General features: G+C 39.4%; 1 protein-coding gene across 9 annotated transcripts in view; it reads right to left on the reverse strand.

Annotated features, from left to right (window-relative positions):
• grm8a (glutamate receptor, metabotropic 8a) overlaps positions 1 to 26,907 on the reverse strand; it is a 269,940-nt gene that overhangs the window by 169,663 nt on the left and 73,370 nt on the right. For all 9 annotated transcript variants that reach the window (XM_017034395.2, XM_025057310.1, XM_017034393.2 and 6 more), the window contains one exon: positions 777 to 993. In XM_017034395.2, the coding sequence (XP_016889884.1) occupies positions 777 to 993 (217 nt within the window). The remainder of the gene's footprint in view (positions 1 to 776; positions 994 to 26,907) is intronic.

Raw genomic sequence — 26,907 nt, forward strand, 5'->3', positions numbered from 1 at the left:
CCTAGACTCTGTAATGTGAACAATAGAGGGCGCCGCCCACAGCCCATGGTGATTCAGATAAAGGTTGGATTGACAGGTTTATCGACTGGGGTTGAAGGGATTGATTTTTTTGGTTGTTTTATTGGTTGTTGTGTTTATAGACTGACTGACTGACTGATTAATTGATTGATCGATGGATCTCACATGACCTGTGCAAATGTTACCAGTATTTGATAGACTGTCCAACTTAACACTGCTAGTATTTACCATTGAGATAAAGTCGGTAAAATATCTTAAATAAACCTTTATCTTTAATTACGGTTCTTAACTCATACAGACCTAAATACTGAATGTTTTCTTTTCACATAATATTTTGATAATTTTACACAACACATTTTTTTCCCTCTTCTTTTCCACTCAGTGTGACAGTTTTTTTTTTTTCTACATATCTGGCGGTGAACAGGAAGAAGAAACTTTGCTTCCAAAACTTTTACACAAAGAACTAGAAGACAGCCTGCTGGCCATATGCACATATGTCTTGTTTTGGTGTGAGGGCTGAAATATGGAACATTTGGAATCAAATATTTATAAGTAAAACTTTTGTATCTTATCTTATATTTTTTTTATCCAAAAGACAAGGAAAACGAATGGATCCAAACAGCACTTGGATTTAAAATGGATTTTCACAACTTCTGGGCCATAAAATGATCAGTGTCGACAATGAGAGCGATACAGTCGGATGAGTTACAATCGGACGAGATACAGTCGGATGAGTTACATTCGTAAGTTGTTCCTACCAGTTTCTCTGGAGATCTGAATGAACGCCTCCACCCCACTCTCTCCGTAGTTGCCCTCCGAGGCGAGGGTAGACACGTAGTTCCACTCCATCGCCGTGACGATGTCCATCATAGTCTGGGCCTGGTAGGAGTCCGGCGGCACCACGCGGGAAAAGAAGTCGTAGCGAGTGTTGTCGCTCAGTTCCGGGGCTGTGGATGCGTAGCTGATCTGGGGGATCTACGGAGAAAACAGACCAAAACGGTTCATTGTTTTTAAACTTCAGTAAAAGCAGAGTTAGATATTTACAGTTAGTGTTCTTCCTCTGTTGTTTGTTGAATAATGCAGCAGCAAGGACGGATTAAACCTTCTCTAACTAAGCAGAGAATTTTCTTATTCATAATCAGTTCCCTCACCTGACAGAGTAATAGCCAAGTGAAAAGACGGAGATTCATGCGACAATAAGTCTCTCATCTCCGAAACACTTTCATGCATATTTTTACTGCTTGGTACGTGAATGTGAGAAAATGTTTCCAGGCGACTCTCACTCTCTGCAGCATCAGGCGTGACTGTTTTATTTATTTTATTTTATTTTCATTATGTGAAGACAACGTCGACAGTCAAAGATGTTTAAATAATTCAAACCAATGACTTAGAGGTGAGAAAGATTGGGAAGAGGCAAACGACGGCGGGGGATGATTGGGGGTCTGGGTGTGGGACGACGGGGGGTGAGGGGTGGGGGGTGTCCAGGGGTGGGTAACGGACAGGTAAAATGATGGCGATGCGAAGCACGGGGCATTTTTCAACAGCGATGTCACAGGTGACAGATGGGAGGGGAGTGTTGGGAAGAGTTGACGTAGGAAGACGAGGGACGCAAAAATGGGAGGGCGGGGACCAGGCTGGAGGACGAAGAAAAAAAGAGAGAGAGAGAGAGAGAGAACAGCAGGTGGATGGAAGGATGGAGGGCACGGGTACGTCAACACACACACACACACACTCAGGTATTACTCTTGATAAACGGGCAACAGGCGGAGGGTGTTCGACGGCTGACAGGCTGATTGATTTCCCCCCTGACAGAGGGGGACGGGGAGGGAAGACCCTGTGCTTGCCAACTTCCACACACACACACATTGACACACACACACACAGGAACAGAGACATCTCATCAATATTCAGTGAGGGGAACAGTTTTCCGTCAAGAAACTTCAAGAAACATATGGCGTGTCCACCGTCTGTCCCTGTTGAATGTCTGTAAAACCCATCGCTCACTGTCTTCTTTCTGTCGTTTAGAATCCCCACCACGCAGGGTCCCTCCTCGTCTGTGCCATTTTTAAAAGGTCAAGGAAGTATCCCCAGATTTGCAGCAGGTTTTAAACGGTTCCACGTTGGTGCTAAAACATTCTTTCCTTTCCTCAGGAGAACTTTTTAATCAAAGTCTTTGAGCAGGTTTGACCAAAAAAAAATAAAACCCAACAAAAAAACTTCTATTTTCAACCCTCTTATACTTACTGCTCCACAAAAGTCCAAAATCCATTTTTGATTTAGTCTTAGTTACAATTTAATCCATGATTGCAGTTCAGTTCAACTTGACAAAATAACATTTGTAATTGGATTAACCATATTTGCTGTGGATCAGCAGTCCAGTTACCCTTGATGTAACTACTTTGGAAGATAAATAATTTTTTTTTTTTAATCGCAATACCTGGAGATTTAATGCTGTTATAAGATTTCTAGGTATTCATGACTTTTAAGTCTATTAGTGACAGAACTAGAAGCAACAGAGCAGAATATCAGCTGTGCTATTCGAAGTATTTGGCTCTATTTTATAGAAGGTGACTTCTCGCCTGTATGTATGTAAACAACAAGTCAAACTCACAGGAAGTTCCTGACTCACGTCGGAAATCCAGCACTACATATCTCGATTTTTGCTGCAAGCTGGAACTAACGTATTGTACAGATGTCACTGACCCAAACTAACACAGTGGTAACACCAACATAAAAGGACATAAAAACGTCAGAGGAGTCTGACTTACACCTGGAAGTCATAATGAAGGGCAAAAAGTTCCCAAAGAAAAACCAACAGAAACGAAAGAAAGTGAATGTAAACAAGGCTTGGTCTTCTTCATGTACCGCCACACGACGACGTATCCATCCGCTGGGCTTGACATCTAGTTCCCGTGTGAAATTAGTTCTAACATCCGGACGTCAGAGCGATGTCTCTGCATGTTCATAACATTTATGGGAGACAAACATTGAGAAAACTATTTCTCGGACGGTCAAATACCCTTCGGTTTGTGCAGTATCTGTGTGTTGCGTAACCCAACCTCTGAATGTGTATTTTAGGGTTTATTTTTGTGTGCGCCTGTTTATTTTATGTGCATTTCAATAGGAGAATATCCATTTCAAAGAGAAGTGAATACACAGCCGGGAATATGAGATATTTGTCTGTTTACAACAGCGGTGGGAGCAGTAACCCTGTAACCCGGGCCAACCTGGCACTTTGATCTTTTCCTCATTTTCACTCTGCAGCTGGGAAAGCGAGAGACACGCAAACACAAACATACACTTGTGTACGCAGCACAGTCGCCCTATTGTCCTGTTTTCTGAGTTGGTGCTGGGTGAGGAGAGGAAGAGGAGGAGGAGGAGGAGGAGGAAGACAGAGAAGGAAATAAAGCCATTCAGACTCAGTGGTATCTAATATGACAGTAAAGACACGACCGTCATGTTTCTGACAACAAACAAACACAAACACGTGTGTGTACAGTAGATTATTATAGACTAAACACTGACGGTTAAATCCACGCTTTTCTGTACAGTGAGAAGAGGCTGGAGCTGCAGTTGGGAGGCGGGAATTTAACGTCTGGAATTTCTCCCATCGTGAGGAAGATTATGCTCCAAATCCTCCCTAATTCCATTGGCTCTTATGAGGATGTGTGTGAGAAAGAAGAAGAAGAAGAAAAACACACACAAACACGTCTCCGTGTGTGTCACTGAAGATTGACCGTTTTACTGTTACTGTATTCATTAGCCACTAAAATTAAATGACAAACAAACAAACAAACAAGAAAACCTCGTATTACATTAAATGCAAATTTATATTTACAGGGATTAGATCTTAATCCAAAGGAAATCCAAACTGCCAGTCCTGCCACCTGCCTGTGAACGTGACATTTAGTCTGTAGTTTTTATATATATATATTGAGGCTAAAAAGTAGAAGCAGAATTTAAAAATCAAATAAAGAATTACAAAAACAAACAAACAAAAAAAAACCTCCTGTCAGTATGGATATTAAAATTAAGGTCTTAAAATTTGACTATATAAAATAATATATAGAATATATGTACATACATACAGGGTATATATTTATATATATATATTTATTTATATATATTGTCCAATATTTATTTTTGTCATTATTACCCTTAGGTTAGCTTTAGCTTTTGGTGGCTAGCTGTCAGTTGATAAAAAGCTAAAATTTATTTGTGGGTTAGCTACATTTCGGATAATACTTTGTTAGGTTTTGGTTAGCCTGTTAGCTTATCAGTATGTTTGTTTTGTATACATTTTCAATACATCTATGTTTTTTTTAAGATTCCTGACATTGAATGAAAGTTGACATTTTCTACAATATCTGCGAACTTCCCAAAATGCAACAGATTTATATCCAGTACAATTGTAGCCTTAAATATTACAGCAGTAGTGGTTGTCTCTGATTAAATGAAAAAAAAGGGGGTTCCGACAGCTCCCGTCAAAGCAGAGATGTTTTACAGTTGTTTTTGTCCATCATTTGCTGACAGGGTTCAAATAAATAAATATTAAATCCCCGTTGCTCACGGAGGAATAAAAACGTTATTAAAAAATCTCGACTTTGTTGCAATAGTGTGGAATTGATCCGACCAAAGGCAGAGCAGAGCTCCGCTGCTAAGAAAAACAACACAGATTAATTCTTAATTGAACTGGCTTTGCCTCCCAGCGAATACCATCGGAGGCAAACAAACTAATGTGTTTTTCTTCTATGACAATTAATGCACACTAACGCGCTAATGATATTTGGGTGTTATTGAAACGCGGCTTTGTCAGAATCTGACTCTACATTCACGTCAGTATTCACCTCTACTCCATCCCTCAACGACTCTTTCTAGAGTTGGGATCAGTTCTACACTGACTTTCTAGATCAGAGGAGCTGCGCTGAGATTTAAAGACAAAATTTAGACCCCCTCCTCCCCAACCCCACGCCCCATCTCTCCATACGTTACTTTCCAGCTGCAGACATGACAAAAACCTCTGAAATTCACTCAGCTGAGTTGAACTCATTCTCCTCTTCAGGAAGAGTTCACACAGAGAACTGGATACATTATTAAACAAACGTTAGAACGTTCTGCGGTGAAACTTCACGTTATGAAGTCTGAAACTTGTTTTCGTTTTTTTTCCCGAGCTAAGACTGCTCAAAATGACCTTTGGAAATGCCAGGGAAAAAAAAGTCCAAGGGAAATCATAGGATACGAGGAAGAATTAATCAGGACTAGAGAGCTGCAGCTGTGAGCTGGACGGAAGAAAAGATACTTTTTAAACTGTTTGTATTTAACATTAACCATATTTTAATAAACTAGCCTAGTAATTTAAATAACTTAATTAACTGCACTTTTTTTCCTCACTTCTTTGGATCATAGTGGTAGTGGCCCTGTAGGTGGCGCCATTGCAAGTTGAGTATGTTTGTTTTAACTTGGGCTAACATCATGTATAAGTTTGTCTTATGAGCGTAGAACTTCAAATTATTTTTTACTTTGCGAAAAAAAAAAAGTGGCTACGAGTGCGGAAAGCAGTGCTAACCTTAGCTACATCCTGGTCCTGGTACAGACAAACCTTGTAGCCAATGCTAAAAATATTGGTATTGAATATTGAATAATCAAACTAACCTTGTTGTACTTGGAGCAACAACGATAAGTTAGCATTAAAAAACCTTTATAATCAGCAATTCATTATTTTTAAATGATTTATCGCAATTAATTCAATACAAAGCCATAAGTAACTCATGTCGTTGTTTTACCATCAGTATAAAAGTAACGACTCTTTGTCAGAGTAATTGGTTCATATTGATTTCTGATTAATTGATATCCGTTACGTTTACTGAAGCCTTTCAGCTAGCATACAAAGTCTGTCCTAAAACGCTCCTTGAGTCGCACAATAATAAAAACAGTGTTAATGTCGGGCCTATTTCAGCGTTATGTGCTGAAAAACAAAGTTATGAATCGAATATAAATATAAATATATATCATATTTTATGTGCGCGGGTGTGTGTGCGCGGCAGTAATGGAGCTGTTGGGACTGTAATCTGAGCATTAAGTTGATAGATGGTGAGTGAGCGGAAGCTAATTAACCCCACTGCATTACACACACACACACACACACACACACACACAGCAGTTTGACTTGCACTGATCTTTGGAAACACCGAAATTAAAGTGTTACAAATGAAGTTATTGGGATGAAGAGTACTGTAGTACAGAACAGGATGTCAGGTCTTGTACATGAACTACAGTCGCTGCTGTGTGTAGATGGAACCATCTGCCTCTGGGTGAGTCCTCTGTGCATCTTTCAGATAATATGTGGATGGGAATCGTCCAAATTAATTGTTCAACCCAACTCGGAGCGTTTCATTGGCCAGATTGATCCACGGCTATTTTCACCCAGGAACCGGACCACGGGGATGGAGGTGGGGGGGTGGGAGGGGTGAGGGGGGGTGTGCTCATGCTGCAAATTGATCTGCACGTCTGCTGCCCCGGTTTCAGAGTCGGAGCCTACGGAGTTGTTTACTCACACAACATTTTTTTTTGCCTCTGCCTCTAAATAGCCAGCCCTGCTCCGTGTCAAATGAGGAGGCGCTCTGGGACAAGTTAATTTACCAGGAACTGTTGGGCTGAGAGTGGGATGTCTGCTGTCTGAGTCGGCCCAGCTCCAGTTGGTACAAGGTCACTTTCCTGCCTCGGCCTTTCATCCCTGTTACTAATGTATGGAATTACTGAATTACTTCAAGCGAAACCTAAAATTAATATCTTGTGTTAAAAAAAATCTTTTGGAATGGTGACACTTTTTAATTAAATTTTTTGGAATTACTGCATTTATTTCATAATTTAAAATTTAGTGTTGCACTGTACTTGTAATGATATTTTGAGCAAGGAAAAAATGCAAAAATAAGTTATAGTTTTATCTCCTGGCACCTCAGGGGTCGGACACTACATTATAATGGAAAAATAAATAAATATGTTTTTTGTCTAATTATTATTTGACGTATCAGGCATAGGTTGGATTGGGGAGTTCGGTGGGCCAGATATGGCCCGCGGGCCACCACTGGTACGTTATCTTCTATTACAAAAATCTACAAAAATGTACATAGTAGCTAGTGCTACTATGGACTAGTTAGACAGTACTATATGTTAACACACCGACAGCAGTGTCATAAAATATGAAGGCATTACTTTACATTACTGTCTAGCTACTTAGTTGGACTAGTATAGTCATGGTTACGATATAAGGACTTCATACTGTGCAACCCAAACACTGTCATTGAGCCGTAGTACTTTCAATGCCTTACTATCACACACACACACACACACACACACACATCTTTCATTACTGTTCACATGTCATCAGAGGAGGTAACCAGAGATGAAAACCTCGGCCTTCTCCATCACAGAGCCTCTCAGCCTCCTGAACCACAGCCTCATATTTATTAGAGCAGAGGAGGAAGAGGAGACAACAGGCGGACAATGTGGCTGTGAGGACAAATGACGATGAGGAAAATATGATTAAGGAAAACAGTGATTAGTTTATCATTAGTCTGGGGAATAAATAAGGGCGACTGGAAGGTGAAAACGAAAACGAAAAAAAAAAAAGGACTAAGAATAAGTGGCTGCAACAGCAGAGAAACAGATGAATAAATGAAACAGAGGAAATTGATAGAAAACAACAAATGGCAGCTGGAGGCAAAGTAATTCCAGGTTGCAGCAAGAAAGATCTAAACAGAGGAGAGGAGAGGGGAGCAGGAGGGGGAGAAAAATGGACGGAGTGAGACGAGTCGACACCGGGTCTGTTCTGAAATGTCGGCTCATCTTTAATTTAACCCCTTTGTGTCGGCGCTCATATTCAAGCTTTAATAAATCACCTCAATTGGATTTCTGCACGCAATCGGGTCGAGTGTCGAGGAGTGAAATTGATGAGGTGTCAGAGTCACAACAACATACAAGAGGAGAAGGAGTGACTCAGTGAAAGGACTTCACTTTCCAGAAAAGCCACTGATGGTCTGGAGACGTAACGAGACCCCGGAGGTTTGACCGGGTCTGACAGCGATCTGCTGACGTCCTGTCTCCAGACCACCCTCACCCTGGTGGTGGTCGCTGTCACTGTGTTGGCTGTCGCCAAGAGAACGACTTCATTTGGTTGAATCCAGAGGACGACACTTGTCATGTCCTCCACTAGGGGTCGCTAACTTTATTTGTCCTAGCAACAGAAACTTTCTGGACAGACACGTTGGGGTCTCAACTCAAGACCCTCAAATAAAATTAAAAAATCTAATTTTTTTTTTATTATTTTGTTTACTCTTTATTGATTTTTATAATTTTATTACAAAACGTTGAAGGTTTGAAGGAATATTTTATTATTGATCCTAGATGGACTGGATTCAACAGTTCAGTGGGCCAGATTTGACCTGCGGGCCACCAGTTGATTATCACTGTTGTACACAGTGTATCTGTGACTTAAACAGGCACAGACCTGTCATGGATATTACCACAGCACCCAAAATGTAAGTTAAAAAAACTGTACCGTTACAGACCTGCAGGTTCGACGGGTAAAATTCTCTGTCGAGGCTGACAGAAAATTAACGCAGCGCCGCAGAGTGCACAGTCCAAGACGCACAGTCGATATTAACCCGACAACCCGACTCCGTTTGAATTTCCTGGGAAAAACCTTATTAAAGGCTGCACCAAGGTGGAAAAGATTTAAATTGTCTGTACGGGCCGCAGGGAGACGAGTGACGGGAGGCGGAGACACAGCTGTGAGTACACAGAAATATTTCATTGTACTGTGTGGTACATGGTAACGAGGCAGCGTATCAGACACCTGGACTGGTCGGAGTGCTCTGTACAGAAACTTTGTTAAACTCTTTATATAATTAACGAGGGCTTCCGAAATTAATCATAATAAATTATAATTAATCAGTTATTAATGTGTGATAATTTATCAGATCTATAGCGGGACAATGTTTTATAAACTTGAAGTTGATACATGTTTTTTCTTTTTCCCTGTCCCTCCCCTCTGGCGCCCTCAGTGGTTGGTGCATCTTCATTTTTTGGTCTCTGTAACTGTCTGTGCGAGAAGCTCTGATTGGTCAGTACAGTCTGAGCTGTAAAGTTTGGTTTCATTCATTTATGTCTATTTTATAGGAATCTGCTGTTTTTACGTTCACATTTGGCTATTTTTATTATAACGGAGCCGCGTTGAGAATGAACACAAACCAGAGATAAAACCACGAGATTAAAGTTGTAAATTCATGACACTAAAATCATAAAGTTACGAGGGAAAAAAAGTGTAAGTTTATGAGAATATTGTGGTAATATTAGAATGAACTGAATTAGATTTCAAAACCAATGCTAAAGTATGACTTTACACGAAGCTCCACACGTTCTCTCTCGTCGCTCCCAAAAGACATGATCTAAACGTAGGAATTAGTACGATTACGAATCAGTAAATTTACGACTTTATCCTTATAAACTTATGACTTTAATTCTGTTATTGTATTTATTATCTTTATTAATTCTAATAAGAGCCTAATATTCTGTTGTACACAGTAGATCAGTGATGTTCAACTGGTGGTCTGTGGACCAACCACGGCCCTCCGAACAAACTGATTCAACCCACAACATTCCAAAGGTGTGGGAATCAAAAATTATTATTATTTTATTGAGAAATTTTGTTTTTCGTTGTAGACAACTACTGAAAAAAGTCTGTCAGGAAAAGATTTGGACTCCAACAGTTTTCAACAGTTCCGAGGGCGATTAAAATCACCAATCTGATGACTTTTAGCCTCAGGACCCAATCAAAATATGTGTATGTTACACACACATACATCAGAGACGACAGGAGGCCGCAGGGCAAACACTTGAGGCTACAGCTTTTTAATAAACACTGCCACCATTTCCCTAACGGTTCCACGTACACGCTCACATCACGGTCGCCGCGGTTTGGGAACCAACACTGAAATTGTCACACCTGAAACAAATGGCCATCTGTTGATTCCACGCCTCTGAACGCTCGGAATGCAGAATCAGAGCTCGTCACGAGTCGTGTACACACACACACACACACACACACAAACGGAGGCGTGCAGGCAGCAGGAAAACACCTCCTCCCTCTTGTCTTTAATTATGTGCTATAATGAAAACGGTTCCGTGTGGACATTTGACAGGTGGAGCCGCGCGGAGCACGTCTCTCCCCGTCCACTGCGAGACATTTTGACAGGACAAAAGTGTGACAAAAGACGGCCTTATGATCCAATTACTCTTTAAACGCCGGCAATTACAAGGAGAAACTGAGTGACGTATCCCTGAACGTGGTAATTATTTTATCTCTACGGCCGCTGAGAAAAAAGGAGTTGTTTTTTTATGACCGTTAAATGAAATGTTTGATCACATTAGTCTGTGACGTCGGGACCAGGAGGTCGACGTCTTCATCACTCCAAATGAATCCCATTAAATTATCTTTAAGGCAAACGGCAGTGCAGTGGGAACATGGAGTATGGTTGGGGAGCGACTCACCCACTCACCCCTCTCTCACATATACAAACAATCAGCTGCATGAGTGGCTTTAACGACACATTGATTGAGAAAATAATAACACGTTGAAACCATTATTTTTATTGCGTTAGATTTACTCTCGGTGCGTCTGCTTCCCAGGCAGAATTCATACGAGTCCGCGGACGGGTCGAAAAAAAGGTCGGTAAAAACGTGGTCATGTCCAATTCACGTTGGACTTGTCTTTTACGGCCAACGAGAATCGCACCTTTATGTGTTTTCGTTTCTCAAAATGAAGAATGGTTCTTGTAAAGTCTGGAGAATCAGGGCCACCGTGCTGCAGAGATTATATAGAAATGATCATCCTAAAACACCTGGCAAACTTAACGTCAACCATAAAAAGTCGTTTAAATAACCAGATAAAAAGGTGGCGGCAGATAACACCTACTGTTGATCTAATAATTCAGTCATCTATATTTGTAATACTCAGAGAAATAAAAGCAAAAAAAAAAAGAAAAAATGATGCAACAGAGTGGACATTTGAATCTTAATTGCAAAAATAAAAAATTTAATAAAAAATATTTTTTAATATCTTAAAAAAAGAAATTGAAAAAATGTAAAAAATAAAAAAAAAATATTTTTAAAAATTACAAAAAAAATAAACAATTGATATTCATACGATATTGTAAAACAAAATATCGCAATATTTCAGTATAGCAATATTTTCATACACCCATAATGATGAGCCACACAGAATGTGGTTCTGTCCCTGTTGACCACTGAGGTTGTCCTTTATCCTAGGACAGTAAATGCATCACAGGCTTCACTATGATTACCTCACTAGCATTTACATTGCGACACAAAACACTACTTTAACTTTAACTTCTATTTACCAGGTGGGCCGGATCAAATCAATCTCTGGACAGCGTGTGGCGCCACTGACTCGAGGCTTCTTCTAATTTTCGTCTCTACCTTTTTGTCTTTCATCGATGCAACTTTCACTCTAATATTTCTCAAAAAGATCACAAGTATCTCGCATAAGTACTACTCCCTGTCTGGAATACTTTGAATAATACATTCCTCCCACGGCCGCGTCACTTCAGGAACCTAAATTCCATGTGCCGTGAACGCACACAAACACCCACACTGGCAGGAAAGGCATCCAGCCACTTGATACGACGCGGCCTCCTGCAGCTCCTCCTCTGTTTGTCTCTACCTGCAGCAGCACAAAAGTGCTATCCAACAGTGATTCTCCGCCACTTTGTACTCGGCTGCGAGCGAGCGTGATGTTTGTGTGCATTCAGGTACGGGGTGCGTGTCGACATGAGAGGTCGTCACACGGCGGCATTCATATTCACCGTTCCTGTTTGTACTGCTGCTCCCCACTGTGTGGCTGCAGCTGCAAATGTCACACACACACACGCAAAATCAAAAACAAAAACGTATTTAGCAGCTTTTGTATTTTCCTACGTGTGGACAAAGCACACACACACACACACACACACACACACACACACACACTTCTGCATATGGGGACAGCAGAACAGGTACTCCCCGGCATCAGTGCCATTAGGCCCATATTCCCACTGTAACTCTTGTAAATGAGGCCAATACATCATGTGGAATTTTATCAGTTCTGCACCAAAAGCGTTTTCGAATTGTTCGACAAAAAAACAACTCTGCAAAAGAGACTGATCACGATGCGTCTTGTGAACGTCTACTGTCAAACCCCGCCCCTCATTTTCACTCACAACTCGTCCCCGGACAGTAGTAACTCAGAGGGGGGAGAGGTTCAAATCTGCCACTACTGAAATGAGACTTCCCCTCCAGAAAGTGATACATCATCAGGGATCCGTAATAGCTTTTTAAATTGAATATGTTTTATATATATATAAAAGATTGTGGGTTTTTTTTTGTCAACAGCTGAAGTCGTTTGTTTTTCTGCCTAAAGCAAAAACATTCCAAAAATCATTTAAAAAGTTGAGGTGAAATCTGGTTTGATTAAACAAAACTACAGACATCTGGCGTCATATATTTGTCCGCCCACAGATTCCGTTTAGCTTGCTTGCTAACAGCAGAAAACATCACATTGCCCTCAGGTCTGTGTTCTGGTGAAGCGTTGTACTGCAGCATGTTAATCAAGAGGGATAACAGTTGGGACGCAGTAAAAATTTTAGTGTTAAAAGGCAAATTCTTCAACACTTTGGAGGAACTGACGGCAAAAATATTTTCAGAAGAATTATAAGTTCTTTATTTGATAGTTTTGTTTTCTTCATGTCAAAGGAGTATTTTTGGGAATATTTTTGTTGATCCAGGTTAATTATAAAATCTGATCCTTGTCAATGTTAGGGTCACATTTTTTTTAAGGATTTTTTTTTATTTAGAGTTTTTCTAAATTCATTATTTGTTTGTCAGGGTTCTTGTTTTTTCTGAAAGTCAAAATATTATGTTCAGTCTGTTTTTGGTTCATTATGAAATCTACCCTGTAGCATCCCACATTCTAATTAATTTATGAATGTGTCATGTGTTGGAGTATTGCTGTCTCTCGCTATGAAAATTATGTTTTGCAGGAATTTTGTTTGTATGTTTTTGGTTAATTATGAAATATATTCCATTCTATTCCACATCAACTTAACATTTCAAAAATTTTGGAGAATTTTCTGAAAATATATAAATTCATTATTTGTGGATTTCCCCAGATCACAACAATATGTTTTAGGGGCTTTTTTAGTCTGTCTGTATTTGGTAAATAATAAATCAGTCCCTGTGGCATCTGCAATGTAAAATATAAATATTTTTTCTGAGGATTTGTGGAAAATTATTTTTTAAAAATTCAGCGTCTATTCATTAGGGAATTTCTACTTCTCCGTGTCAAAATATTTTGTTTTGGGAGCATTTGTTTGGTCTCTTTTGATAAACGCTGAAATCCACCCTGTAGCCTCGGATATGAACTGTAACTTATTTGGAGGATTGTTATTTTTAAATTGCTCATTTGTTGAAGTATTGCAGTTCCTCCGTACTGAATGAATTCGTTTTGGTTTGTTTGGTAAATTATCTTTACTTATTCATCTGTTTTCCAGCTTTGTTCACTATCACAATACTAATAAAATACTAATTAGTTGCTACCAATTGAAGTAATACACGTCTGTCAAGATTGGGGTTTTTTTTTTTAGACATTTTTTGCAGGGATTTAAACCTCCAACCTTTCTGAACAGTACGAAGACAAAGTTCAGCATTTGTCCCGACTTAACCCATAAAAACTTCTGGAACTTTTTCAGTACTGTTAGGAACAACAACAACAACAATGAAGTACATGTAACACCAAGTGCACTGCCATTAAAATCTAAATCGGTTTCTTTATCGGTCTCACAGCATGGGTTTGGTACCGACCTCCAGAGGCCCATCATCAGCTCAGCGGGAGGACACGTCACACCTGTCATGTTTTATTTCCTAACCTCGTGCATTGTGCATCAGTGCGTGTGTGTTTAGATGCTGCCAACGTTTGACACCGAAACAAAAGAAAAACATCACAAAACTTCTTCATCTGTTTGTTTCACACGTTTGTGTTTAATAATCAAACTGAGCGACTATTTAACAGCAGTTTCTTTTTTCAAATATAAACATCATATTCTCCTTTGTTGACTTTTATTTGTTCAGTAATAAGATTGCTAGGTGACAAAGGTGTAATAACAAAGTAATGAAAAAATAAATAAGGATGAAAAATTGTATTCAAAGCAAAATCTGGAGCTGATTTTTATTTTTTATTTTTTTATTTTTTTTTTTTTTGCACATTTCCATTTATATTTTGTTGTGCGGTTCGTAGACATCTCTATGTTTCGATTACATTACAAATAAACCAAAAAGAACAGATTGATTATTTTGTCAAATTGAGGTTGATATTTGTTCTTGTATTTTTACCGGAATTTTTTTTTTTTTTTTTGTATTTTAGACATTTTTTCCTGTAGAGCTGAAGCCATATAAAAAGAAACCTTGATAAAAAAGAAACCATATAAAAAAAATTAATTCTGGTAAAACATTAATCTAAACCATAAAATTCCGGGGAATTCCCATCACAACTATTGTATTTTTCAGACTATAAGACGCATTTTTTCATCCTCTAAATTGATCTGCGACTTATACTCAGGTGCGACTTCACGTTTGTTATTTTACACTGACAACCACTATGGGGCACTCTAGGCTTGTGTACCAGTATCTTCTACTCCTGTAGCACTGAAAATGTACATGTTCGTTATCTTCACCCTGAGCCACTAGAGGGCACTCTAGCTGGCTGGTGCGACTTATGCTACGGTCGATCAAGAACATGTAGAGAAAAAAAGAAGTTGGCATTTTTTCTTTAGGTTACAATGGATTTTAACAGCAACCTAAGTTTCTTATTGGTGGCTGTACACCTCCCCTCGCCCTCCATGGGCTAAAGGTCAGGGACTATAAAGAGTCTGACCTATCAACTCCTGTTTGTCCCCAGTGAACCTTTGAACAGACGAAGCCATTGTAACTGTCAGATATAAAAGGTTTGTCAGAGGTCAGAGGTCACCGTGTGTGAGAGGTAAAGGTGCAACGTTATTAAGATTTTTCTGTCTGTTTTCATGTTCAGCCGACACACTGACCGTTTCAAAGGACACAGTATGATGCTTTTATGTCAAAGGTTGATGCTTTTAGTCCAGTCTAAAAGAGAACGAAGCACGGGTGGAAAAATTACTGTCAGGGAAACAACGACACACGGCCGCAAATATTTTAAAACTAAATATTCACCCAATGAGTAAACGCCAATGCTTTGTGATGTTGTCAAGGGTTAAAGGTCAGGGTCGATTTATTTCAAATTCTGTCAAATTTGTTGTGCTTTACAGCAGAATTGAAAAGGACACAAAAAACCCAACAACCAAAACAAATACTTTTCAATTAAAGCTAAGGATTCAAATGTAGCTTCATATTATTTTTTCTAAGTTCAATTCAATTTAATTAAAGGTCTAAAGTAAAAGGCCTGCGTGACCTTCAACCTGTGTTTGAGAAAAAGGCTAGTTGGAACATTTGTATTTTAAGGGATAATAAATATTATACTTTCCACACTTGGTGAGACCTAACCTGTTATCCTGATATATTTCAACCTCAAATACACAGTTAACTCCCTGTAAAATCCATGATCAATGTATCATACATGCAGAATAATTCCTTTAAGTTTATGATTCAACACTGTCCGTCTCTCAAAGACATGAAACGGCTGAACGTGAACTGATTAAAGTTGGACTACTTTTGAGGCTGCGTTAGCTCAAGGTCCTCCAGAGACTCGCGGTTCCCCCGTCGGAGGAAGAAAAGAACAACTCAAAAGGAAAAGAAATGTTTCAGGGATGAAACAGCGGCGCAGCAGATGGTGCGACATCACACTCATCTATTTCTCATGATCCCGAGCAGCACTAAAACACCACTTATGCGAGTCCACCAACAGGTTAGCACAATCAAACAGGAAGCGGCGGGAGCACGGATTCCCGACACTCCAGCCCGCGGGGACCCAGGAGGAACCAGCTGTCACTTTGCCTCTTTGGGGAGGAAAGAGTAATCAAGTACTCGGTCGGGTTCACTCACGCCGACAGGACCGGTGGTGGAGAGACAGAGGCTGTGTACCCACCTGGACTACCTGGTCACACAACACGCTGATGTGTAAATTATTTAATTTCTTCTCATTTGCTGCATCGCCTGCAATGATTTGCCCTCCATTTTCCTCCAAATGGGATTCATATTCACAAAAAAGATGATTTTTTTCAGATCAGATCAGAACTTAGATAAACAACTAAGACCAAGAAGACATACAGCACTGTATAAAATAGCAGCAACATTTGGTTACCATAATTTCCGGCTACTTTTTTCATGCACTTTGAACGCTGCTGCTTAACCAATGATGCGGCTAATTCACAGATTTTTACGGGCTAACAAAGTTCATACTGCTAGTCATCAATGACTTTTCTGGTAGGCTGTGTTATACTAGAAGCACCGGAGCTAATGTTAGCTTCAGCCCTGCAGCAGATCACCAAGTCTCCCCTGTGCACCGCAACTACGGTCGGGGCACTGAAGCAGGAAAGAGCTAACGTGTAACCAGTCGGAAAAAAATGTTTATTTAATTGTGAAAAAGTGAAAAAAAAATCTTTCTGTTTAATTTTACTGGGTGTGGCTTATATTCAGGTGCACTCAATAGTCCAGAAATTACGGTAATTGTAAGAAGACAACTCTTATACACTGTATACACCATGAAGATTGGACTCTGGAGCAAAAAAAAAGCATAGAATTATTGAGATATGTTGTTATGTTGGTAAAAAGAGAGACGACTGAGAAGGATTACCCATCATGCAATTTACAGACTAGACTAGAATCTACTGTTTCTTCAGCTGGTCAAGTCCAAAAATAAAAAAAAAATTCTGTTTGCGAAGTCTGACTGACCGATTGAAGATACAAGGGGCAGGTAGTGGGTGGGGGGGCTCCCAGGTGTCCTCGGGCACCATGTGGGTAACCCCCGGTTTAAAGAGAAGAGTTTCCGACTGAGCCAAGCTCCGATGAGTCACATGTTTTTCTCCAATACAGTAAAGGACGAAGCCCCGCGATGCTGGCAAGTTGACAAGTTGAATAGCTCGCAATAGTAGCGTGAATAAAAGAAAAGCACGTCTCAAACAACACAGGAAGTTGTCGAAAAAGGAATTATCTTTCCTGTGCAATCAGTGTCCACTTGAAATGGCGTGAGTCACACATGCAACATTTGAAAAGCTGTTAAAGGGTTACCAACGTGCTTGTCAGGTCCGCTGAAAGCCGTCTTTCTTAATGAAGAGGTTTCGTGTTTTCCTGGCTTTTACGTTTCCTGACACTTACGTCTTTAAATTAAAAAAGAACCCCCCCCAGTGTGAGCTGTTCTCCCAGCCTGCTGGGATATGAACAGACGAGAGTGTTGCAGGACAGAGTCGTTATCAGTACCATATGGTCTCGGGGGAAGCGGTATCATTTTATTTTTAGACTAGGAAGCCATTCGGGCTCACACATGCACTCACCCACTGAGAGGAAGCAATTCCACTTCCCCGACACTCCCTGTGTCTTCAAACCCACCTCCCCCGGTACATGTTTGTACACTGTCTTCCCCCTGAAGTCATGCCACGGGCAGCCTCCTCGCATTCATAAACAACATGTTGTGCTTAATCACTTTTGAGACTTCCTTTATTCCATGCTTTGAAACGACAGATTGTCACCGATTGAAACTCTTCACTTTCTGCAATTTCCGTCTCTGCGTGCCACATTTACTGACATACAAAATGGGTGTCAAACCGAGAGATAATCTTCAAATCAAGTGTCTGGACTTTTTGATGTGTTTCATGTTGGAAGTGAGCAGACGTGTTAAGATGTTCTTGTTTGGTGAGCTAACAACCTGAAACCTTGGTCACGGAGAGACATTTCATCATCAATTGGTGACGACTTATGAGGCTCCTCATAGGCTACAAGCATTACTGTGCTTATGCTACTACTCTGGTACTCTGCACCAATGCTAACAGACAGAAGTATAAACTGACAGATGTAAAACTTTTTCAAACAATCCTAAAATGTCTTGATCTTAGATAAAAGCACTTTTTTGCTGGAAAAAAATCTCTGAAATATTGTAAAACAGTTTTTTATATATTTACCAAGAATATTAGGAACGGCCAGCGCAAGCTGTTATATTTTTAAATACAACAGAAATGTTGAAAAAACAGTGAAGTTATTGAGTTTAGGGTATAAAATATATCAATGAGTCATCTGCATAAAAACAGACAAAATGGAACTGAAGATCGTTTTACACTGAGCCACTGGTTCTCAAGTTTTCTTTTTTTTTTGGTAATTACCCACACTGAACAAGCGCCACCCGCCCCCGTCCCCGTCGCCCCAACAAACATCTTGACAAATTACATTTCAAATGTATTGAATAAACACCAAGTAACGTCATATTTTATAATGAATCAAAATCAATGACACAAATTTGATCCTCGATTACAATTTATTTGTGCGCCTTAAAGAAAGAGCGGGAATCAAACCGTGATCAAATAAGTTAAGCTGTCACTTTAACGGTGCGCCTTAAAGAAAGAGCGGGAATCACCGTGATCAAATAGGGTCGGTTAAGCTGTCACTTTAACAAACTGCATCTTAGTATGTGACTCATCCCAGGCTACATTAGCATGGATGTGATGAACTGGACTGAGTCAGTGAATACTAATCCCCATTGTCTCTCAATGTTTTATGTATTGTATTGTATATGGCAGATGAATGAAATATCAGTGTCGATGTGTGTATATGCGTCGTAGTGCGTGCGTATGCGTGTATGTGTGTGTGTGTCAATATTGCTGTTAATGTGTCTAACTGAATACAGAGCAGTTGAAATGACAGACCCAACAGCCTGTTATTGTAATGGAGTGAGTGGGCGACGGAGGGGAGAATGGTAGGGAATGACAACCGGGTTGGAAGGCAGCGAGGGAACTCTAGGAATCAGAAATATATAAATATATAATCCGTTAGCGAGAGTAGAATGGGACATGAGAGAAAGAGATGAGAACAGAAGGGAAGGATGGTGGTAGAGTCCTTTAATTACCCTCGATGATGACAAAGAGAGGGCAAAGAGACATCCACCGAACTATTAAATGGAACGTGTGGTAATAATGAGTGAGAAATTCATGAGTAGAGACGTTGAAGAAAAAAGGTTTAGAAATTAGGGTTAAAAATAAGCACTCGTCACTAATTCTTTACAACGTTCCGAGGCGTAAAAAAATATTTAGTTTGTGAACCTAACTTGTAAACTTCTATTTCAAAAGATACCTCCAAATTAGCATATTAGCAGCTAAAATTAAGCTACAAGAGGAGCTAATATACAGAAGTAATAACTGCCTTAGTACGTTACCCACAACAGCGCAAAACGACTGAAAGGACATCACCATCAACTTTATAGAACTTGTTACTATTTGACTAAACTTACGAAACCAACTAACAGTTAGCTAACATCGATGACATAGAATATAACTACAAATCTGCACATAAGCAGAATAAGGTTAACAACATGCAAGAGTGGCTAATGTGACTGAGTGAATTTGCAGAACACAAAGACTTATCGCCAGCACATGTAACAAGTTTAAAAGAAACTTAGCCCGCTGAACTCACGCCGCAGAAGTTACATGTTAGCCTGACATGCTAAACAGTGGGTGATAGGTTCAAAGCCAGTGACTCACGGTGAACAGAAAGGAAAATGAAAGACCTGCATGTCATTGGCTTTTAAAGTTATAAAATCAAGTTGATTTTTAAAGATAAAATAAAAATAATGACATAAAAAAAAAAACTCAAATGCAAATTAGAACACATTGTGTGTATTCTTAGAACATGACACTGATTTGAGAATTTATTCTGCCCTGCTCAGGAGGAGGTCTGATTAGAAGAAAATGCAGAAAGTATATTTTTCGGAGGCTGACAGGGGACCCGAGGCTTAAGCCTGATTGTTCTCCCTGGTCCATAATCACAACACAAAAGCTTTTATTATAAGAAAAGTACACACATTACGCCATAAGGGTAATTACGGTATTGGCCTGTTCATAATGTCCAATCCTTTTAATTTTTGTATGTTATTTTTTTTCACTTTTTTCCCTCAAGTCTTTGCACCATTTATATATATATAAATATATATATACATACATATACACACACTTATATACGCGTACATATATATGCATAGATACAACAGATATACTGTATGTGTATACCATAAGTAGAGAGGTGCATCTTCCTCTCTTTATATATATATATATGCATACATATATATATACATATATAAATATATATAAATATATACATACATATATGCACCTCCATTTATAGCACACACATACAGTATGTCTATATGTTATACATAACTATTTGTATATACCACATGTATGCATATACATGCATATATACATACATATATACATTCACACATATGTTAAAAACATGTTTACATACTTTTCTGACGACCCTATGCAGATCGACACTTCCTGCTCCATGAACACACCTGATCTCCTCACTACGACAAGCCAAATAAAAGCTGCACCGACGTTTTAGCACCATTTGGATATTTTTGCAAACCTGGTTTGTAAAATGGGAATATAAGCTGCTGAAGTATATATTTAGTTCTCACGGGGAAATCTATATAACAGATAGAAGAGAGCACAATGAATTTCCTGAAGCCCTTATCAGAGCCGAGCCTCATGAACCTGAATGTAAATCACTGCTGCTCAGAAACATTGTTGAGTTTTATCACCGCCTTCGTTGTTTTCACAAAAACATTGAAAGGAACTCCAGAAAAGGAACAATCAGTGGACTTTTTGGTGTGTGTGTCTGTGTGCCATTTTTGTGTAATTTAAAGAACACTGTGATCGTCCACTTCACTTCGACAACAATTGTCCCTCATCCTTTATACCTCTCCACCTCCCATTATAAAGATATCCCAATTTCCCTGATGTAATTCTCACCAATTCTCACTCTCCCTCTGCTATTCACATCTCCTTTAAGAGACTCGCATGAACATTCACACATTTTTCTCTCAGCTCTGCTGCTCTGTGATATTTCTCTCTCAGTAAAAACGTTTCTTTTTGAATCTCCGTATTGACTCTGGGCTCATTTTGTCTCCGTCCCTTTGAAATATTCTACAATTTATAAACAACAGATTTCTTACTCTTTCCAACTTTTCCTTTTTTACTTAATCTGATATTTGTTGAAAATAAAATTGCTATATAACCAAAGACCACCTTTGAAGTTGTACTAGTATTTCTTACTTCTAGCTAGCTAGCTAGATAGATAGATAGATAGATAGAAGAAAAAAGTAAATAAAAACAAACTTAAGATTCTAAATAGCAACACAGCTAACTGAAAGTTAGCTTTTACACATATAGTGCACATAAATTTTAAAATATATAAAATATATTAGGTCTCCTACAAAAAGGGAAAATACCTGAATGCTGTATTTACGCAGCCAAATGATTCAAATTTGCAAATTACCAATGACATACTATAGAAACGAATGCACCTTCCCAACAACACAGATGCTAGCTTTCACATAATTTTACATCAAAGTAGAGTGGGGTTGTTCTGTCAAATCTGATGGCTGTTTTTTTTTTTTTGGGGGGGGGGAGTGTTTCTGAAGCACGAGTTGCAATGTAATTGACAGGCGTTTGCGCTTCACAAGTAGAATTTATCTTGTCACTAAAACAACACTCAAAAATGACTCGTCCTCAATGGCATTTTCAAAAGTTAATGAACCTTTGTGAAAACTAGGTTGGCATCTTTCTTTGAATTTGAATGAGAAAAAGAGTATTAAGATAATCTGTGCAACTTCACTGTTGACTGCAAAAAAAGAAAAAAGAAAAAAAACCGAGCTTAGGTTTTAGAAAGAGAATAATATATAAAATGCTATATCAACATTTTTTCTTACATCTCATTGTGATTAAAGCCATTATAAACCACAGCTGTGCAGACTTTAATTAGGATTCCCAGATGCAGGCGCTTCCTTTAGAATACATTTTGCACAACAGCGTCTTGCAGTGTGTGTAAAAAAAGATAACTCGATTTTAAAAAAATGAACACAGTTGAGTCTGAGGTTACGGTGCGTGGCCCATCTGAGTCTCTCCTGCTCAGCCCACACTTCACTCTGAGTGTTTGTAATGGAATTTGTCTCTAAATGATGACAGTAATGAAAGATGATGGAACTGCTGCTGCTGCTGCTGCGCACGCACAAAGATGATGGAACTGCTGCTGCTGCTGCGCACGCACGCACGGCCTCTTCCTGCAGCGGATCGCTAGTTAAACGCACTAACCAAACGCTGTGAACACAGAACGTATCAATCATAACATTTTACAGTAGTGTCAATTAAACCCTGGTCGTTTTGTTTTTAACAATTTCAATTGGATCAGACAGTGGGTGACAAGCACAGTTGATACACAAAACGTTGGGTTGGCGAAAAGTTTTTCTGTTTTGTTTTGTTTGTTTTTATGAATGCATCGGGAAAAAAAACTGTTTTTCTGTCTGGCGTCTGTTTGTTGTCAAGAGCGATGCTACCGTCTGATTATGTCACAACAGCACATCACTCGGAGATAAAGATGCTGTCAGCGTCTTTTGTGTATTAGACGCCACTGCGTTTATTTGTAGGCTCAAGGAAGCAGAACACTTTCAAGAAACGTCTGCAGAGAAGAATCGCTAAGAAAAAGAAAAACAGCGATCTCCTGGAGGATCCTGCGCCGCGTCTCTGGTTTTTATTGTTAGATTTCTCCTCAGGCCTCAGGACTGAGAATCTGTGTCTACCTGTTGTACTGTTTGAGCGACGGCAATGTGATTTGCCGTCAGACTGGCGGTTTGGTCGATGGGTTGGAATGACAAAACGTCATCCACACGACGCACACTACAACAGACACTCGCCGTCATCGCTGATGATCAGGTCTTCATGTCAAACGTATTTAGAACGCTGGGAATAAATTTACACTTTTCAAACTAAAATAAATAAATACATAAATATGACAATTACAAAATAAAATTACGTTAATTTAATATAGACATTTTAGAAAAAAAAATGTGGTAAATCATGGTACTGCAAGCTTTCATTGGTTGTTCCTGAGGTGAACATGTACTGCCAATTAGGATCTACACTTATTTAACTTTGTAAACTATATAACAGATAAATAAAAAAATATTAAAATTGATTAGAAATGATAAATTGTGTTTTCTTACAGTAGTCATTCCAAAAAACAAAATTAAAATTAAAATTAAATTTTGATGATAAAGATGTTCGTTTTCATTCCAAAAAACAAAATTAAAATTAAATTTTTAAAAGATCGTTTATCTCAAGCTCCATAAGAAGATACAGAAAAAAATGTGTTGATGTCAGAACATTATGGATGATGGTTTGACCAGTCTGACAGTCAAACATGTGAAGATGCTCATTCAACAGTTGATAACTATGGTGATTTATTTAAACTAGCACTAAACTACGGCGTCAGGTTTTGGGAAACCAGCTGCCTAACTTAGCAAACACGCCCCTAAATTACATCCCGGGGACATTTTAACTGTCCAGGCTGACACCGATTAGAACAGGGCCGTGAGCTAACGGTGATGAGCAGCAGAAGCCCTGCAGCCAGTCACTCATGTCAGTGGATCAGCACACAGCTGCTCCCATTACACAGGTGGCATGTAAACTTTGTAAAAGTGCTGCCTCGGCGATTTCCGCTGACTTTACCCATCCTGCATTGCCTGACAGCAGGTGATTTAGTCTCTGATGCCACATTATGGCTGTCACCTCTGGTGAATGTGCCTCGTTTAAAGGGATTCCTTGGTGTGTGTGTGTGTGTGTGCTCACACACGGCCGTCCTAATCCTCACACACATCGGATTCGCTAACTTAAAAGTAAAGGAAGGAAAGTGAACTCCTTGTCATTGTGACACAGAACATCACTGCACACATGACCAACTGTGACCTCTGCTGTTAACCCATCACCAAAGTGAACAGTGGGAGCAGTGTGTGGGGACGGTGCCACGGTCAGAGACCACCTCAGTGGTAACTTGGCAGCTGGTGGACTCCAACCTCAAGCCTATCAGACCTAAGGCCGCTTCCTTAACCACTAAGCCACCCCTGCCCGTCAGTGTTCCAGCTAACATAACTAAAGGCCATATGTTTATAAATGTCGCAGTAACACAGAGAACAACATAAGCGTCAGCTGCACTGACTTAAACAAACTGATCACCTTAAAGGATATACAGCACCTCAGTCTTCACCGATCAGTAACAAATCGCTACAGTATCCGAAGAGTTTAGTTGTAAAGCAACTGGATTTCTTCTTGGAGCTTGAAAAATGTTTTGTTCCTCAACTGAAGAATTTCATCAGTTTCTGGTTGATGTAAGAGGGAACCCTAGTAGTTATACTTCTCTACACCAAGGTGTCCCAAAGTTTTTTTCTGGCGACCCATATTTTAAATGTCACAAACCTTCACCATCCAAGTCAATAGACGTTATTCGTTAACTCCTGGGAAACAAAAATGAGGTGAGATGACCCAAAAAAAATCTCTTGCGACCCACTAAAGGGTCGCGACCCAGTCTTTGGGAAACAATGCTCTTGTCAATCTCCGCTTGACAAAGGAGTCACATGTCAAGGTGTGAAGACTCCTTACGGTCCAGTTTCAAGTCCAGTTGCTTACGACTAAACTCTTTGGATAACATGACCAGGATGAACGAGAATCTTCACAGACAAATCCATGCAGTATTTATGTCCGAAAGAAGCAGGAGGAGGAACTAATTTGTTCTCCTAAAAATTACAAAAATGACACAAAACCATTTAGAAAGTGGAAAATTACAGATAAAAACTATAAAGAAAATCCATTTTCAGTTTGTGCCAAGAGAAAAGGCTGCTGAACTAAATTGGCAATTATTGGACCAGAAACAGCAGTTACAGACATTCCACCAGATAGATACAGTACTACTCCCAGGACGGGCCTTTTGGAGTGTTCGGCCAACACGTGAAACCTCACAATATAAGCTACGATGCGACCTGACTCATATTTGAACTAAAACGTTTAGGGAACAGTGAGTCTCTGCAACTGAAACGTTTTTGTTTTTCTGGTTTTTGTTGGACAGGATGAAAAAAACACCAAGAACAATCTTTTCTCTGCTGGCAGCCGATGCTGTAAACACAATTACACACCCCTAAAACGTGTGTACGCTACGCAGAAATCTCCATATCCAAACAAACAGATGATGTAAAGCAGTAGGCTGGAGGTTCACAGGCACCTTCAGCTACAGACTCACGGAGCGTGACCCATCTCTACCGTGCTGTGTCAGCGGTTGAGGATGCTTCGGAGGCGCCCACTATCACCCTGCTAAGTGGAGGGAGGCTAAGCTCTCCGGTTTATTTGTACACGTTCAACCAATCGCAGCCCTCCTGAACAGAACTAAGCCCCGGCAGCAGCCGGGGTGCCCGTGTTAAACAGAGTCGGGGGCAGATTTGGCGTGACATTTCCACACTTGGAGGTGAGTGCTGTTATTAAAGCAGCTTGTTTCGCCGAAAAGAAATTCCACTTAGAGAGACACACCGTGTGTGGGACTGAACGACGGGAGAGAATGCATCTGTTGTTGTAAAAAGTACAAAAGTACAGGAAAGGAGGAAAACAGCAGCTGTACTTTATGAACCCTGTTCGTTTGGAGACAGACGCTCTTTTATTGGCATCCCTAAAATATGAAAAAAAGTGGGTAGTTACTTCAAAAAAAAAACAAAAAAACATACAACTCTAAAACATATTTTGATGAGAAACTAAAATTATATATAACCACCGTCGACCATCAAGATTGTTGTCAACAAAAGGTGTTAGGGAGTTCAGAAAGTTCAGAATATGGCGTGAAGTAAACGATCACCAGTAGCCAAGTGTATAATAATTACATAAGATGAGATACTACTTTAATAATACTATGCTTTGTACTGCACCAATACCAAAGATGTGGCTTCATAGTCCTGCCGCACACGGACTGGCCTGCCTGCAGTCCAGCTCTGTCCAAAGAAAACTGAAATTCGTGCTAAATGTCACATCATATATGTATGTATGTGTATGTGTATATACAAACATCATTACACATACTGTATATAGATAGATAAATATATTTACACTTATATTTATCTATACATGCATATATTTTTCTATAAATCATAGAGAAATATATGTATATATTTATGTATATATGTATGTTTATAACGTTATATATATATTTATATATTATATATTTCTCTATATATCAATATATTTTTTCTATATATCCATAGAGCAATATATGTATATATATTTATATATATGTATGTTTATAACATTATATATATATATTATATTTATCTATACATGCATATTTTTTCTATATATATATATATATATTTATGTATATGTGTATGTTTATACAATTATATATATATGACGTTACATTCAGAAATAGTGTGTTATTCAATCATTCTTTGCTGATCCCACTCACCCCCTCAAAAGGTCTACACACGATACAAATGTCGCAGCTACACACCTTCCCCCTCACTTCAGCACGCTGTCGTTTTCACGTTGCAGTTTCCTATTCATCGCGTCTGTCTGTGTGGCTAATGATCCCCCACTGCTCTTTTCAACACAAAAGAAAGTGTGAGCATTGACAGGTATTAGCTCACTCATTTTACTCGCAAACTAACAACACGCTGGCTTCCAGCAAAGGCAGAATTGTTCTTCATGACAAGCCTGCGTCACAGATGCTGGAACAGAAGGTTGTACTTCAGGTGAGGTGGGAACTGATGAAAAAAGGGAAGGAGGGAGGGAGGGAGGA

This window comes from Cynoglossus semilaevis, chromosome 8, assembly GCF_000523025.1.
Source record: "Cynoglossus semilaevis isolate Cse_v1.0 chromosome 8, Cse_v1.0, whole genome shotgun sequence".
Lineage (NCBI taxonomy): Eukaryota > Metazoa > Chordata > Actinopteri > Pleuronectiformes > Cynoglossidae > Cynoglossus > Cynoglossus semilaevis.